The sequence below is a fragment of the Falco naumanni genome, unplaced genomic scaffold, assembly GCF_017639655.2.
Source record: "Falco naumanni isolate bFalNau1 unplaced genomic scaffold, bFalNau1.pat scaffold_81_arrow_pat_ctg1, whole genome shotgun sequence".
Classification (NCBI taxonomy): Eukaryota; Metazoa; Chordata; class Aves; order Falconiformes; family Falconidae; genus Falco; species Falco naumanni.
Genome location: NW_024427569.1, coordinates 35,324 through 51,020, shown reverse-complemented (window position 1 = coordinate 51,020; position 15,697 = coordinate 35,324). Strand labels below are relative to the sequence as shown.

Below are 15,697 nucleotides of genomic sequence, written 5' to 3'. Positions count from 1 at the left end.
ATATAAAAAAAACCTCCACATCAAGAATATTGTGACAAAAAGTTTTTGTCGAAGCAAGAAAAGCTGACTTAGATTTCACTGGCAAAGCAGAGGCCATAACGGATTTTTCATTTAGAAAGTTCTGACATGCAAAAGCATCCTTAACTTATCTTACACACTCAACGCTACTCTGAAAGCATGGCATCTGCTGCAAACTCAAGCACGTGAAAGTCACATTAATAAAGATCTGCCCACAAAATATTTAGCCTAGTTGCTGAAGGGGTCTTCTAAAATCATCAGCATACAAGGAACTGGGAGAAGGACATGAGTTTTAAATATGAAAGGGCATTTAATTATGGCATTATGTACCTACAAAATATATATCAACCACCAAGGTCTTAAAATTGTACAATAATTTCTGGCATGTAATATCATTGAATGCTGTATAGCAGGTTGAACAGATGCCTAAATCAAGGCAGAGTAGTTGAGGAAAGACACATGCATTACAGGATGGGTGAACTAAGCAACAGTCCCTCGACATTTTTACGGAGGAGAGTACCAGGTGGGGCAAAGAAAGTCCACCGGGTATACCGTGCCATCAGTAAACAGAAGAGCAGGAAGAGGAAACTGCAGTAAAATTCTAGCAGCAAGCAAGCTTTTTCTCTTTCTAGAGAGAAAGAAGATAGGGAATTGTCTTCAATTAGCGCCTGGCATATCCTGTGAGTGCAGAAAAGGTTTGTTAGAGGAATGTTGAGGTTAACCTTGGGTGCACAGATGAATTTGATGCAGATTGTTATAAAAATCATGGCTGGCTTCTAAATACTGGTAGCAAGATGACTCGATTTTTAAATCTCTTAAGTAAATTATAGATAATGAAAAAGGCAGTAATCATACACTAAGATTAATAAACAGCACTTCAAAATTACTCAAGTGCAGGGTGCTGCTTTGGCCATCTTCCTCTGGCCACACTTTATAAGAGAAGGCACCTGGACTTTTTCTTGCCACGCCGGGCTTGCAAAGCAGCTCTAGTGGCCATTTCAAAAACCTCCCTCACACCGTCTTTGGTCTTTGCCGAACACTCCTTATACCCAAATGCACCAATGCGGTTTGCCATATCTCTTCCTTCTTCAGGTTTGACAGGCTCCTATAACAGCACAGAAGCAACACGTTAGAACAACCAACATGCACCCGCCTTCCCTTTCCCACCCAGCTTCCCAACAAAGGCAAAGGAACTTCTGGATTAAATGCACATAATCAATTGGTTAGTTAATAATTGTTCCCCTGAGAATGGTCCTGTAAATAATAAAGGCAGATATGAAATAAAATTCGCTTATTTTCTCAAGAAGCGGCATGCACCTCAGCCTGGATTACAAAGATGGGGTGTATGTTTGCATACTGCACCAATGCTTGAGGACATGATCCGTTTTCTAACACCTCTGAGCATGAAGGCTGCAAGATCCTTTGAAACTTGGGCAATTGCTAATTTCTGAAGAAAACATTTATGCAACTCTTTGCCCCAATTGTAACAAAAGCCTATGAGCAAATCCCCAAATTAATGCCTCAGCTTTTATATAAAAGCAAATATTATGCAACAGGAGCAAAAATTCCAGGACAGAGCAGAATTATCTGTAGTCCCATACCCAAGCCAGGGGTTTCAGACTCAATTTGAAAGTGAAACCTAGCGATAAGGCTCAGGAGTGAGCTACAGCACTGGCGGTTATCACCTCAAAACACCTACCAATAAAACTGTTTCCTTTCACGTCCCGAACATACCAAATAAAGAACAACTCAAGTGTGCATGCACTTGATGTGTTGATGTCTCCTAATTAATTCCTTTCTACCGCAGGGATCCAGCTCTCCAGCACGGAGATCAGCTGACTGTTAGTAACCCAATATAGCCATTTTCATTGCTGAGAATGCCTTTTCCTACAAATTAAATCTCCAAATATGAACAAAGAAACACTCAATTAAAGGTAATATATACTTTCTGGTTTCTGTCATGGATAAGTGTTCATTATGCAGCCCATAGGAAGCTGGCAGCAAGCTGTGGATGCCTATTTAATGCTCTGGTACAACCACTATACACTTTCTTCGTTTATTTAAGACTATCAGAAAGGAACCCGCCTGCTTCATTTTGGCCAGCTCTCGTCTTGTGTGCTCGTCATTCCTCAGGTCCTTCTTGTTTCCTACCAAGATGATAGGCACGTTGGGGCAGAAATGCTTCACCTCCGGGGTCCACTTCTCTGGGATGTTTTCTAGGGAGGAAAAAAAAAAAAAAAGACTGTACTAAAACTCACTTCTGAGGACAGTTTTATTTTGAAACTTTTACCTGCTGTCTGAGTGGTTTTAGCTTGCTAATCCACACTGATGCCCCTTCTTCTACTTTTACTTTGGGAAGCAAATAGACCTGTTCTGGTATAAGCAAAAAAGACAGGCCTGTCTATGGGTAATTTTAAGGCTGAGGGACACCTAACCTCTTGGCTTCTCTACGTCTCTCAGTAGCTGCTTGACAAGGGTTAGCATAAGGTACTTCAAAGAACAGCATGCAGAATTCTGAAGTAGAAAGTTACGAAGTATTTTGCTTCAAGAGAAACATTTTATTTATCTCCAGAAGCTAAAGATGGGCGCAACCCTGAAGCGAAGTTTTTACATCACTTCTTCCTTTTATAAAACAACATCAAACAACCACTCCAAAGTCTCCCATTAACTGTAGCAGAAATGTTGTTCTATATGCTAATTACAGACGCACAGAAACAAAGACTTTGTGCAAGTCATTTGCAGATTTGCCATTTCTCCCTACCTGCAGCAAATGAATTTGCACTCATCTACAAGGAACTTCGTCCTCCTAATGTAACTTCCTTACCTGACTTTTTTTAAAATGGAGCTGCAAATGGAAGATTTGACAGCTTTTGAAAGCAAAACCTTGATAAATGATATATAGCAGGAAGTGCTGAATGGCCCAAAATATTAGGCTTTGCTTTCAGAAGCTCTTAGACATGTGAGATTCACCGGTGGATGTACCTGCAGACTACATAACCCCTTTTTATCTTCACAAAATTCCATTCAGCTTTTGAAGAGACATTCACTATTAGGGTATTGTTTTCTTGCTTGAAAGAACAACTTAAGACAAGCATTTAAGACAGTTTTTGCACTACAGCCAAAACAGCAATTCTACAGCTGCACCTGGAGTGCTCAGAGGGTGCCGGCCTCCAGATGCTGCACACCTGAAGAGCTGTCTGGCAGTTCCCTGCTCCCTCCACTGCTCCCAGGGACACAGGCGCTCCGATACTAGTGAGCAGGAAGGGAGGAGAGCGAGGAAAAAATAGCCAAGATCAGACTGGACTCAAGTGAACGTCTCTCCCCCTGCCTGCAGGGTTCAGCGACCCATCTTGTTTCCAGGGCGGGCAGTTTGTGAGCTCTCCAGCTGCCCGGGGAGCAGCACATGCAGGAGAAACAAGCGCAGCTCAGACCTTGCATGTCGCTGTTCACAGCTACACCAGACATGACCTCAGCGCTGCTGCCAACTAAACCTCAAACTGTTTTGGAGAGAGACAAAGACAATGCAAGGTGTCTCTAAACACAGGATCAGGTGGAAGTGATGGAGATAAGGATTTCCCAGATACCAAGCTGGCACTGGTTTTTCTGAAAAGATACTTTCAACTGCCCGTTCAACAGCTGCTACCCCTTAGAGGCAAGGCAAGAAAAGAGACTGAGCAGCTACCAAACTTTAACCCAGTCAGGCTGTAATGACACTGTAATGGCTTAAGGAATATTTTATTTGCTCATTTACTCAAACCTACGAATTTTGGCAGGAATGGTATTTTTCAACCATTGTGGCAGCTGCATTCAGGACTAATCCTTCCACTAACTGCATTTCTGTGCTTCCTGGATTCTTTCTGTTTCACTCTTGTTTCTTCCTAAGACACAACTCTGAGAAGCAGAGTTCATCCATAAGACAGATCAGAGGTGTAGTAAAAAAGCCCCTCTAAGGACAGCTTGCAGTGACCATGATTGCCCTGGTGGCAAAAAGCTCCAAAGGGTTCAGTGGTTTAATACATTTAAGACAGAACTGGTATCCCATATATGAGCACCCGTTAAAATAATTTAACACCTGTCATTAATAGACAAAGCAGAGGGGTCTGACCTTTTCTGGCTAGGAGATGCCCAATGCATGGACATAATTTTGACCAGTTACAAACAAGTACCAGTCAGTCACTGCACAGAAGGTTTTTATCAGAGCACAGCTGGTTGTACACACAGAATTGGTGTGCCTAAACATCTACCTTAACGTCGCCTGCATTCTAATAAGAAACCTCACAAATAGTCACTAGTGAACAAATCCCACTGGTGAGAAGCAGATAAGGGAATTTTTTACAGACATCCACTTGTTTAAGAAAGTACTACCACAATGTATTTGTTTAGGAGACTACATTGGATGGAGTAATTACCATTTCAAATAGAAATCAAAAGTTCCAGAGATGCCGACTCTTAGAAATAAGAGTAGCTCTATCTCCTGCCCCTTTGTCTCTTCAAAAACATCTTTATAAGATCAAATATATATAAATCTAATGTGTAGATATTGATGTCAATTAGTAAAGACTTCAGTCTCAGACTGCATACAGAAGAGGTGCCCATATTTTTGAAATGTATGTTTTTGGAGCTCAGAAATCATACACTGGCAACTCTTCTCTTTCCTCCATCACAAGCAGATGTCAGTCACCAGAAAGCACACTAGGACAGTATAAATCTCCAGCCTCTGATCATTCCCCGCAGTCAGAGTGCTGCCTTCCAGTGTAGTTCCAATCCCTGTTTTTAACTCCCCAAGCAGAGCAAAAAACCCCAGGTTATTTGGGACCAGTAACTCAGTGTTTCAAGCTGATCTCTCTTGAATAAATGGGGAGAAGGGGAAAGGGATGAGATCACAAAACTAGCTTTCCCATTTATGTAGAAAATAATTTCTTTTCCTGGATATAGTGTGATCTTAAGTGTATAAGAACCTGCAGTTTCCAAGAAGAAACAAAAAAAAGTAAAATAAAGTCAAAACTTGGGTGGGCCATGCCACTCAGTGAACACCTTATGTACTCACAGGGCTCCTGGCCACAGCAGAGTGCAACTACAGCCTTCCTGTTCGCCTGGGGTCACCGAGGCAGCACCTCCCAAGGGGTGAGCACGCCGCCTCGGCCCCCCAGGCAAGCGGCCAGGCTGGGGGTGCCGATCTAGGCCAGGAGCTGCCGTCCTGCTAGTGTTGCTCAAATTACGCAGCAGAGCCCCGGATAAACACAGTACGCTGCTGAGGCTTTCAAAATGCCACTCAGCATTGTAGAAGAAGAATACAGATTCCTTTAAGATCTTAACGTCTAAAAACTATGCATTCAAACCAGTATGAATTTTGAAACTAGGAATGCTCTCAACCATTACAGCACATGAAAATATATTTTACAGCATGATTTCCAAGGGGAATACTGCAACACAGAGAACTAGTTCAGTTCAATTAGTGATCTACTTACCTAAACTATCAGGACTATCAATTGAAAAACACATAAGTATAACATCAGTATCTGGATAAGAAAGCGGTCTAAGTCGATCATAGTCTTCTTGTCCTGCTGTATCCCACAAAGCCAACTCCACCTGCAGAAGAAAGGCAAGGCAGTTAGTTAGCCAGATCACCAGGGGAGTTTTGATTCAGAAGCCAGTAATCGAAAAGAAGTAGATAAAATGTTTCAGTCAACTCCTCTCAAAAGGAGGAGACTACAAGACAAACCACTTTGACAGGAGAACTATTAGAAATTTTTTGTTCCATAACTTCAAAAATCAACTTATGCAGCTTATGAGACTTTTCTCTATATCCACGACCAGCGTCAATTCTCTGAAAGGACATAAAAGCTACCAGTAGAAAAGCAAGAGAGAAGAATCAAAGAGAATCGGCTCCAAAGGGCTGGGAATCTCTCTGATAAGCGTTCCAGAAATATCAGTTTTCAGTGAAAGTGGACTCTCTAAGAGTATATTTTTTTTAAGATTATGTACATTTTCATTTGGTTTACAACTGGAACGTGCAGCAACTAAGAAACATTCAGATTGTACTTATTTGTGCACAAATTCATTAAAACTCCATCGCAGCCAAAATTTACACTTGTAATTTGCTTTGAAATAAACCCGATTTGTGTGTAAAGCTTCTTGTAACTAAGAACTGAGTAAAGTAACTAATGTTCTCAATATTTCCACTTATGGTAAAGCTAGGGGAGAACACTCCAATAGGATCGTTTTCCTTCCTGTTTAAACTCTTACGTTCAAAGACTCCAATAGTAGTAGTCCACAACAGCTCAGATAAAGACAGACTGCCGGAACTGGAACCCAAATGTGAGCCTGAATGTGCAATGCAACTGTTTGGTTAAATTGTGAAAATACAAACCTGCATGCATACACAAAAAAATTCTTCTGTATTTCAGTCAGAAATACTCCTCCTCTCAAAGTCACCTCTGCATTTGCAAACATGAATTCTGTGGCAAATATTCGTATTTTTTACAGAGATGTCTGTTGAAGGTTCTCTCACATGACTGGAATCAGCTCCTTTGCTCTACCCCTAAAAAAATGCACCTTGTACCATCACCGTTTTGTCTTCACATAGCTTCTCAACATTGCTGGTAATGCTTTTCCAGGAAAACAGAAGTAAGTGCTGTCAAACAGAACAGTCTTAAGTAGTGCTCCCTTATAAACTTCTGTAATCATGTTTTCTGAAGACAAATTGCTTGGATAAAATATGTCCTCTACTTACAAAAAAAAAAAAAAAAAAATCAGCATTGCTCAAGCTGCTCATGCAATTTTTATTTAGATACTGGCTGCATATAGGTGATGGGGCATGGCTCCCTCTTCACCCATTTAGAGATGCAGATTCAGGCAGAAGGGAATGAGCAAGTTTGACTAGGTGATAACACAGAGAAATACATATTGTACGTATTTTAAACATTGTCCTTAGAGTCTAAGATACAATATAGAAACTGCAGAAACCGTCACTTGGCAGGGAAAACATGTTCTAATATTAGTCTAAAAGTAAACTATTTTTTTTTACCCATTCATATAACGGGAGATAAAAGCTTTCTTTAGACTTCAATAGCATGAACTATTATGACTAAACCCACAAATAATCCATGCCTGTAACAGTAGGAAATCAAATTTAACATAAAGCCCAAAAGTAGCTCAAAAAGTTTCTTCTCAAACCAGGATCCAAACTGAGCAGTTTCGATCAATCTGCCACTGCATACGAACTAGAACTGACTGGGAGATATTCCGGCTGTACCTGGACCCAGAGCAAAGACACAGGTTGCAGCAAGAGGCAAAACAGGGAAGCTCAGCACTGCCAGCACCAAAACCTGCTGCATGCCTGACATGAGGAACTACGGCACTGAGGTCAGCTCTGTGCGGTTACAGTAATAAAACAGCCACGTGCCATGACTGCCAAAAAGGGGTTGAAAATACTTGAGCTTTCAAGGTGTAAAGTTTCTGCTTCGTGTGTTTCCAGAGTATCCTGGAAAGTAACAATTTCAAATATCACACACCACCTTGTGTGACACAAATGCAGAAGGGAACCTAGTCAGTGTCCAGAGAGCAGCCTCCTGAAAACGGCCTCTTGGAGCACGTGTCTGGCATGTTTGCTTGTTTGGTAAACAAAAGGACTCAAGAGGTCACACAGATTGAAAATGGATTTCCAGAAGATTGAAAAATAAAATTAAATGTTTTAATGATTAATTTACTGAAGTACAAATTAAAAATGAAGCTCAGTGAGCTGTGGGTATGCTTTTCTGCTAAGAATTATGTTCCTTCAGACAAGTAGGACAGATGATGCTGATATACACTACTACAAAAATCAAATCCCTTTGAAGCCTGTCAGTCATCTGTTCTGAAGAGGATCCTGCACATTGCCAGGAGTAGGTATGAAAAAAGCGACTCTCTCCAGGAACTAGTCTTTATTAATCACAATACCAGGTCCCTATCAAAACAGGGAGTCCGTTATGCATTTCCAAAGGCTAGCAGCCCTGTGTCCTCAGCATGCAGGCATGTCTTTGAATTGCTCCAACCCCTTCCACCTACTGCAACATTTTAATTGGAATAACTATGTTTTTTAGAATCTCAACTTGTATAAGGTTAGAAATAGGTTGTTAGACATTGGATATGAGCAGGTCCTAGCAAGGCCAATATTTTTTCCACAGGAACATGCTTAATATTTAAAAATATATTTACAATATAAGCACTAAGGATGTGTACTAACAACTTAGTAAAGAAGTGTAGAGATTTCCATGGTATTCTGAATAACTTCAAGTTCGTTCTGACTGTTACAGAAGTACATACATACCTGCTTTCCATCCACTTCGATATCTGCTACATAATTTTCAAAGACGGTGGGAACATACACTTCAGGGAACTGGTCTTTGCTAAATACAATCAGCAGACAGGTCTTTCCACAGGCACCATCACCCACTATAACCAGCTTTTTTCGAATGGCTGCCATAGCTGAAGAACAAAACGACAACTTATCAATTCTTCTGGTACAGCTTTTAACTGAGATGCTAATAATTAAAAACCACTAAGTTTTCAATTAGTGAGAACTTTTAAATTGGGTCTGCATGCCCATTAGAGACAGACAGGCATCTGCAATCACATGCGTTCAGATTCCCATCCTTTTGAGAAAAACACTCCCCAGCACTCGTCAACACACTGGTGAGCCACTGGGTGTAAAAATAGTAGAAAGGAGACAAGACCAGCCTGGTTTAGCATTTCTTAACCTATTCTAAAGACTAAGATAGGAACATCCAGAGATAGCAAGTAGCACTGTCCATGAGCACCTTCTGAAAAGTATCTTCTAGGTAATCAAGTAACACATGCTTCAATTCAAGGACAGTAACGTTTTTTTGTCATGTGCTGAGTTGTCTTAACCACAATGAGCCAGTCAGCTGGACCGAGGGGCATCTGCTGTTGTGTCAGAGCACCAACAGAAGGATCTCAAGGCAACCAGCCTGCTCCTTAAATTACAACCACCACACTGCAAAGGATTTTGGAAGGCCACATCCCACTGCTCAGTCTGCTTTCCTGGGCATCACCACTACCAGGCTAACATAGCCTGCTATCGGTTTACATTAAGTAAGAGGGAACACAGAGGGAGACACCACCGTGGTGCTCCACGCAAATCTCTGCTGTTCCATGTACTGGTTTGTACAGGACCCTACGAATCTATGGCTTGCTCACACGCAACTCTGGCCTCTAAAAGACAGCATGAAAGCTTGAAAGGTTTAACAAAAGCCTCAAGTCAGGGTGAGACTGAAGGAGATGATCGTGTTGGATTTAGCAAATTTCTACAAAGTCACAAGCAGCCCATAGTATGGATAGGGATTGATGTTCATCATCACTTCTTACAAACAAATACAAGGGGGGCAATACAAAGATAGTAGAAAACGGGTCAAGCCCACCAGAAGGCAATGCGCCTTGGGAACTTGAACACAAAGATATTTTGGACACAAGAAATTTATACAGGCCTCAAGAGGACGGGGCAAGTACATGGGAGAAGCTTCCTATGTGAGTTGAAGAATGCAGAAACCACATCTGCCTTAGAAAACCTCCGTATTAAAAGTACTTAAAGGCTGAGAATACTTTAAGAAACACTATATATGTGCCTGCTCTCTTCTTTCTTTTTCCTAGGCATTTATCTATGACCATTGCAGGAACAAGCCAGAGATTTAGGGAGTGTCCTAGCTAGAAGGGATTGGAATGAGGACAGAATCATAACTACTTTCTTCTCCATAACGTAAAGGACTCCAGGGGAAGCTGCTTAGTCATCCCATGAAGCTTCCTGGAAATGGAGCAAACAGCAAAGCCACCACAATACCTACCAATGGATGACTAAAATACCACAAAGGGTATTAAACTGACCCTTGTGAGTTTAATTTTGCTATGACAGTCCCAGTACAAAGCTCTATGAGGATGACTAGGGCTGCTGGCAAGGGGAGAAGGGAGTTAAAAGACATAGCAAAACCATTTTCTCCTTTCCATCTCTTCTCTTGCCTCACGAAATTAAGTAAAAAGGTAAAATGAACCATCTAAAAGCAACTTTAGTACTATTAGGTGGTGAAAGTGCGGTGGATATTGCAGAGATTATGTATTTCTGCTCCAGGTACAAACAGAGAAGGACCATTTCAGCCCATCAAGCAGCAAGGGCTCAAGGACTTGTAGCGTGCAGCTTTGTCAGACACAACTGCTCAAGTAATCCAAATCCATCTCTAAAAGTAGCTTCTTTCACCTTCTGAATATATATACACATATTCAAGTTATTTACCTTAGGGATCTGGGGTTATTTTTACGTTTCTGGAGAGTTTAAAATGATCCAAGCTCTAAAAATGTTTTCTTTCAGTGTTTTTAGATGGTTTTGAATAATTCCTAGCAATGGTACCATTTGATTTTTGCAGAACTGCAAATCATCTGTCCTCTGTACCGAGTCAATGCCATCTACTTACAAGTTCTACCTAGTGTCAGCTTTGTCTAATCTGCCCTTCAAAACTGTAACGCTGAGTCCTACACAAAACCTCTGAAGCCACCTACTCCTGCACTCCACAATATTTACTATGAGAAAATTTCCCCCAGTGTGTATCCTCAACGTTCTCTGATGTAACGTAAGTCCGTTATTGTTTATCCTATTTGTCATGGGCATAGGAGAATAGATTATTGCCTTTCCCTAGTGCAGTTGAGAATATATGCCTTCATTGAGTCTTCTCTTTGGGCAAAACAATCCCAGTTTATTCAAGCCGTCTCTGTTAATCGTATTTCCTAGACTTTCCTTTCACTCCCTTCTGGGCACAGTCCAATTGGCACAAATTTACTGAAGCACGGAGCCCAAACCTTGCATCCAGTACTTCACCTAGGGCTTTACAAACATTAACTAGAGCTGAAGGATTATTTTATTGATCTTCCAGGATATACTCTTGCTTAAACCACGCTGGAAGCGTGTGTCCTCCCGCCTCCAGAAGACAACAGTGTTACATACATTCAGCTTTTAACTCATGGTAAGTCCCAGATCTTTTTTCATCAGACAGCTACATAGCCAGTTGCTTTCTATTCACACCGCTGAATATTCTTCTGTCACACTTTTATTTATCCTTCCTCTGACTGGTGTTTTATTTCACCTTCAGGTTCTAGTTCTGCCCTCCAGCTTAATCATAGTCTTTCTCAGATGCAAGTTTAATAATCATGAATCCCAGACAACTATCTAGGTCATTGATGAAAGCACACTGGAGACAAAGTAGGTGGATGACAGAATGGGATAACCTGTCCTTCCTCAGTGTCCTCCCTCTTTCACCCTTCTGTGCTACCAGCTGAAGCTCTGGCCTTGATCACTTGTGTTACCTGCAAGAGCACCTAGGGTAGGCGACCTTTACAGCGTCACCGACAGAGAAAAAGACAGTTGTCTTTTTCTGTGGGTTACCAGATCAACTCTTCCTTTATCTTCCTCTAAATACTGCCATCACTCTAGTTGTTTGGTTGGTTGGTTTTTTTAAACATTCCTTGCCAGTTGAATCTCATTTTATGATTTGCCCCTTCTACATATTTATGCCTAAGGTCTCCAAGAAAACTACAATTCTGTAAAAAAAAAAACAAACCATCATTTAATGTAGTGGTTTCTATAAACCCTAGAAAAAACAGCTTGAAAAAAATACACACACACATATTACAAATTATTTCAGGAGCTTTACTTTATCTCCTCAGTAACTTTTTCCTGAGAAAAGCCTGTCACAAAACTCTCCCTGCCTGAATCTTTCCTGAGATCTGTTGACACTTTTTGGACCCCATGTGGAAGTCCGCTCTCAATCCAGGTGCCCTTCAGCAGTGCGTGCTCGCTCAACCACTTCCTCCCCACTACTTAAGATCCACCCCATAGAGACTCTCCCCTGCTCACAATCTTTTATGAGCAGGACGGTCACCAGGACACCTCAAACCTGCTGAACAGTCCCTTCTGTCTAGTACACTGGCTATCTAGGTAATTAAAATTCCTTCACCACCAATTTCCAGAGGATCCTGCCAGACACTGACTGACAAAAAGCCTCAACCCCCCTATCTTTTCTTGGTGACCCGCGGCACCCTCATCTTTTTTAGTTTCACCTTCCAGAGCATTACCACAGCAGAATTCCTTCTGCATGATGTCCTCTGAACAAATGTGTTATGTATAAAATTCATTTCAGGATGCAAAGATCACCACTTACATCCTTGAAGCTTTCACTTGCCTCCAAAGCCCTCGGAGTTGCTTTTGATTTGTTTACCTCAAGTGTTCCCCTGGGCATGCAGCACAGGCTGAGGCCGGTTTGTTTACAGACCTCAACAAATTTTCAGGAACAGCTCAGATTATAAATGCTGGGTAGACACAGACTTCTCAGATCAGATGTCAGGTCTGATCACTGGACAGACCCCTCTCCATGCACCTCGGAAGGAAGTCACCAACCATCACAACCACGTGTTTCTTCCTGACATTACTGGTTACAAACTTTACAGCTTTATGGTACTTGAAGTGTCTTCTCTACTGGTGAGGCTGGACCCTTACTTGCTGCCAGAACAACAGACTTCATTTTGTTCAACCTGTGGATTTTTAAGGAGGGAACACTGCTGCTGAGCCTGCACCCAGCTTTCTTCTTATGACAGATTCATCTTGTCTGTAGGGCTGAAGGTATCCATGTGTATGGAAATCACTCTAATGGTGCTACAATATCTCAAACCCCCATATTTGGTCTTCAGATTTTAGCAGTTATCTGGACACAGTAACAGCATCTCCTGATCTATCCATTAGTATACTTACAATAATAATTTCCTAGTTTAGAGGATTCAATGTACAGATCAGTATCTTTCAGCTAATCATTTCTAGATAAAAGAAATACATTCCTACCCAGTGTGTAGCCTTAAGGGATTGTCAGTTCTGGCAAATACTCAGAAAAGCAACATCTCTGTAGTACAATGGAGGAAAAAATTGGTTGCTTAGAAAGGTGCTACATCTTAGTGGTGCATATCACAAGGACAAGGCTAATAGCATTTGCAACAGTTGGGTCTTTCTCCTGCATTTTGACATGCTCTGCTTTTCTTAAGTATTCTGAATCCTGGAAACAGATAAAATTTGGACCAGCAGTATGTGGGAATCAAAAAGCACTACGCTAGCCTAAAAAGTTTAACTTAAGATGTACAGTACTTACGTTACATGCAAGTTAGTATTTGCTGTAGCACAGCCTGTCACCAGTGAGTATGTGTCTACACTTAAAGGTAAAAAAAGTATATGAACTACCTAAGAGGGTATTACAGACAGACCAAATCTAAGCTACTACTAAGCCACTGTAACTGAACACAAGTACTACACATTCATCCCTTTATGCAATGCATAGAGCAAAAGAGACCAATAAATTCAGAAAGCTGCTGGAACAGCATCACTGCTGATGCACACAGAACATTGAGCAATAAATAGTCTATCCCAATTAGTGTAGCAGAATGGCTGCAGTGATCTAGGGGAATCTTTGCTGTCTTCTGCAGCAGATCTGCAATTTTTCCCACTCTTAAATGACCCACTCCTCCCACCTTTGCATTTATAGGATTCTTAAAACCTGTAAATTCTAGCTAGTCTGCTGGATTCAAAGTGGAAACTCTCACAATATGACTCAAATGACTCATCTGAATGGAAGAGATTCAATTATGACATTTCCTCAACCCAGGCCTTTCACAGGTATTACAAGAGCTTTAGACATCGTTTACTCAATCCCACTAACATCACAGGAGGTTACAACACAAGGAGCTCCTGTTTGCTGCGTTACCACACCAATAGCCTTGTTACATGAGGCTGCTATTTCTAAGTGCAGTGACGCTCAGAGACTCATGCAGCATAAAGCCCTGCTTGTTAAGAGAAACTAGCAAATACTCCAGAAGAATGAGAAATGGGGAAAATATTTTTTCCCATGTTTTAAATGTACTCCCCCCAAGTATTATTGTTTACTGCAGTGGAATTTGCCCCTTCTCTTCAGCACGCTATTTATTTTTTCAAGGAACAACATTTCCAGCGCCTCCTCTCCTGCAAATCCCAAGGCCACACAGCACGAGTGAGGGCTGTGGAAACACTGTTGACAGCTGACAGCTGACTGTTAGTAACCCAATATAGCCATTTTCATTGCTGAGAATGCCTTTTCCTACAAATTAAATCTCCAAATATGAACAAAGAAACACTCAATTAAAGGTAATATATACTTTCTGGTTTCTGTCATGGATAAGTGTTCATTATGCAGCCCATAGGAAGCTGGCAGCAAGCTGTGGATGCCTATTTAATGCTCTGGTACAACCACTATACACTTTCTTCATTTATTTAAGAATAAGCACAGGGATCAAAGAAAACTGAGAAAAAACTGAGGAAATTGATACTGACGGGTAAGTTTCACAGAAAGGGAGCGTCTACCAGTGCATCCAGCATAACACACCAAGATTTCTTCTCAGTGAAACTAAGACCCTGCATCAAGTCAAACGTAATGTATCTATTTTGGCCGAGTCACTTGATCAGGTATTCCTTGGCACGCACAATGCCAAAAGCATGAATGGAGCCAAGGAGACAGTGACGGTTACACGCTGCTATTCAGGACAGCAAGCTGCTAACGAGATATGCTCCACTCTCCTCCATGAGCAACATGCTGCCTCCTGCTTCTCACAGACAACTGCAGTTACAGCTTCCAAGAAAAAAAAAAAAAAAAAAGTAGAAAAATGAAGGTCCATGTCTTACAAAAAGTATAAAAGGAGACAACTTACAATCCCTTGAAGGCTTTCACAATACAACTTACAAACTCTTTACTTAAGGGCATCTGATCACGGGCATTTGCCTATTCAATGCAATCAAAGGCTCTTCTTAGCATGAGACTTCATTTATGGTACAATACCATACCTTTTGATATATTATATCTCAAGTTAAATAAGTGCATAGATACACACACAGTTGCTAACCAGGATGCTGAGATGGGAACAGAGTAATAAACTTCAACAAGTGCAGTGATAGGGATGCAAGGCAGAACCCCGCGTGCATCTCCTACGCTGCATGAAAGGAAGTACCTACATAAAATGAAGGCATGGTGGGCATCTTTTCAATCCCACAATTACCAGCATTTCTTCGAGAGAAAAAAAGATTAAATGTACTACTTCTTGTGGTGTTGCCACATGTACTGTATTAAGCAAGAAAAGGCAAGAGACATGAAATTATTGCCCATTAAGAGAAATAACAACTAGTCACATACACTTCCTAAAAATCATTATTATATCTGGCTTTTAGAGGCTCCTAAAGCATTGTTCTACCCGATGTAGTTACTCTGGACTCTGCATTTGTCAGTATGCTGCAGTTGGTTGTACCACGACAACAGGTAAAAGCCTAATCAGGGGAGCGTGAGTTCACTTAGGGAAAGACATTTCACTATTATGTGCCTCATTTTAATGGGAGCACGATGTTTGCCAACTTCAGAGCAACAAAGAAGTGTCTGCAAGGGGCTCAAATATCAGCGTTGACTGGGAAACAGGACAAAAAAGACAGGAAGAAAAAAAACAAACAGAAGAGATTTTTCTGGCCTCTGTCAGGAAAACGGCATAACAGAATTACTAGGTAAAGGGGTAACTGGAGCCCAAGGCTGTTTGAATTCAGATATAAATTAAATAAAATGTAAAGTTGCTTTAAGATCAGTGT

General features: G+C 41.2%; 1 protein-coding gene across 3 annotated transcripts in view; it reads right to left on the bottom strand.

Annotated features, from left to right (window-relative positions):
- Positions 1-648: 648 nt before the first annotated feature.
- The window catches only part of LOC121082363 (ubiquitin carboxyl-terminal hydrolase 4-like), a 36,158-nt gene continuing 21,109 nt past the window's right edge, over positions 649-15,697 (bottom strand). For 2 of the 3 annotated variants that reach the window (XM_040581695.1, XM_040581696.1), the window contains one exon: positions 8,342-8,484. In XM_040581695.1, coding sequence (XP_040437629.1) covers positions 8,452-8,484 — 33 coding nt within the window. In that variant the 3' untranslated portion in view covers positions 8,342-8,451. Of the gene's footprint in view, positions 1,124-2,103; positions 2,235-5,486; positions 5,608-8,326; positions 8,485-15,697 lie in introns of those variants that run through there. The other variant, XM_040581694.1, reaches the window with a different exon arrangement.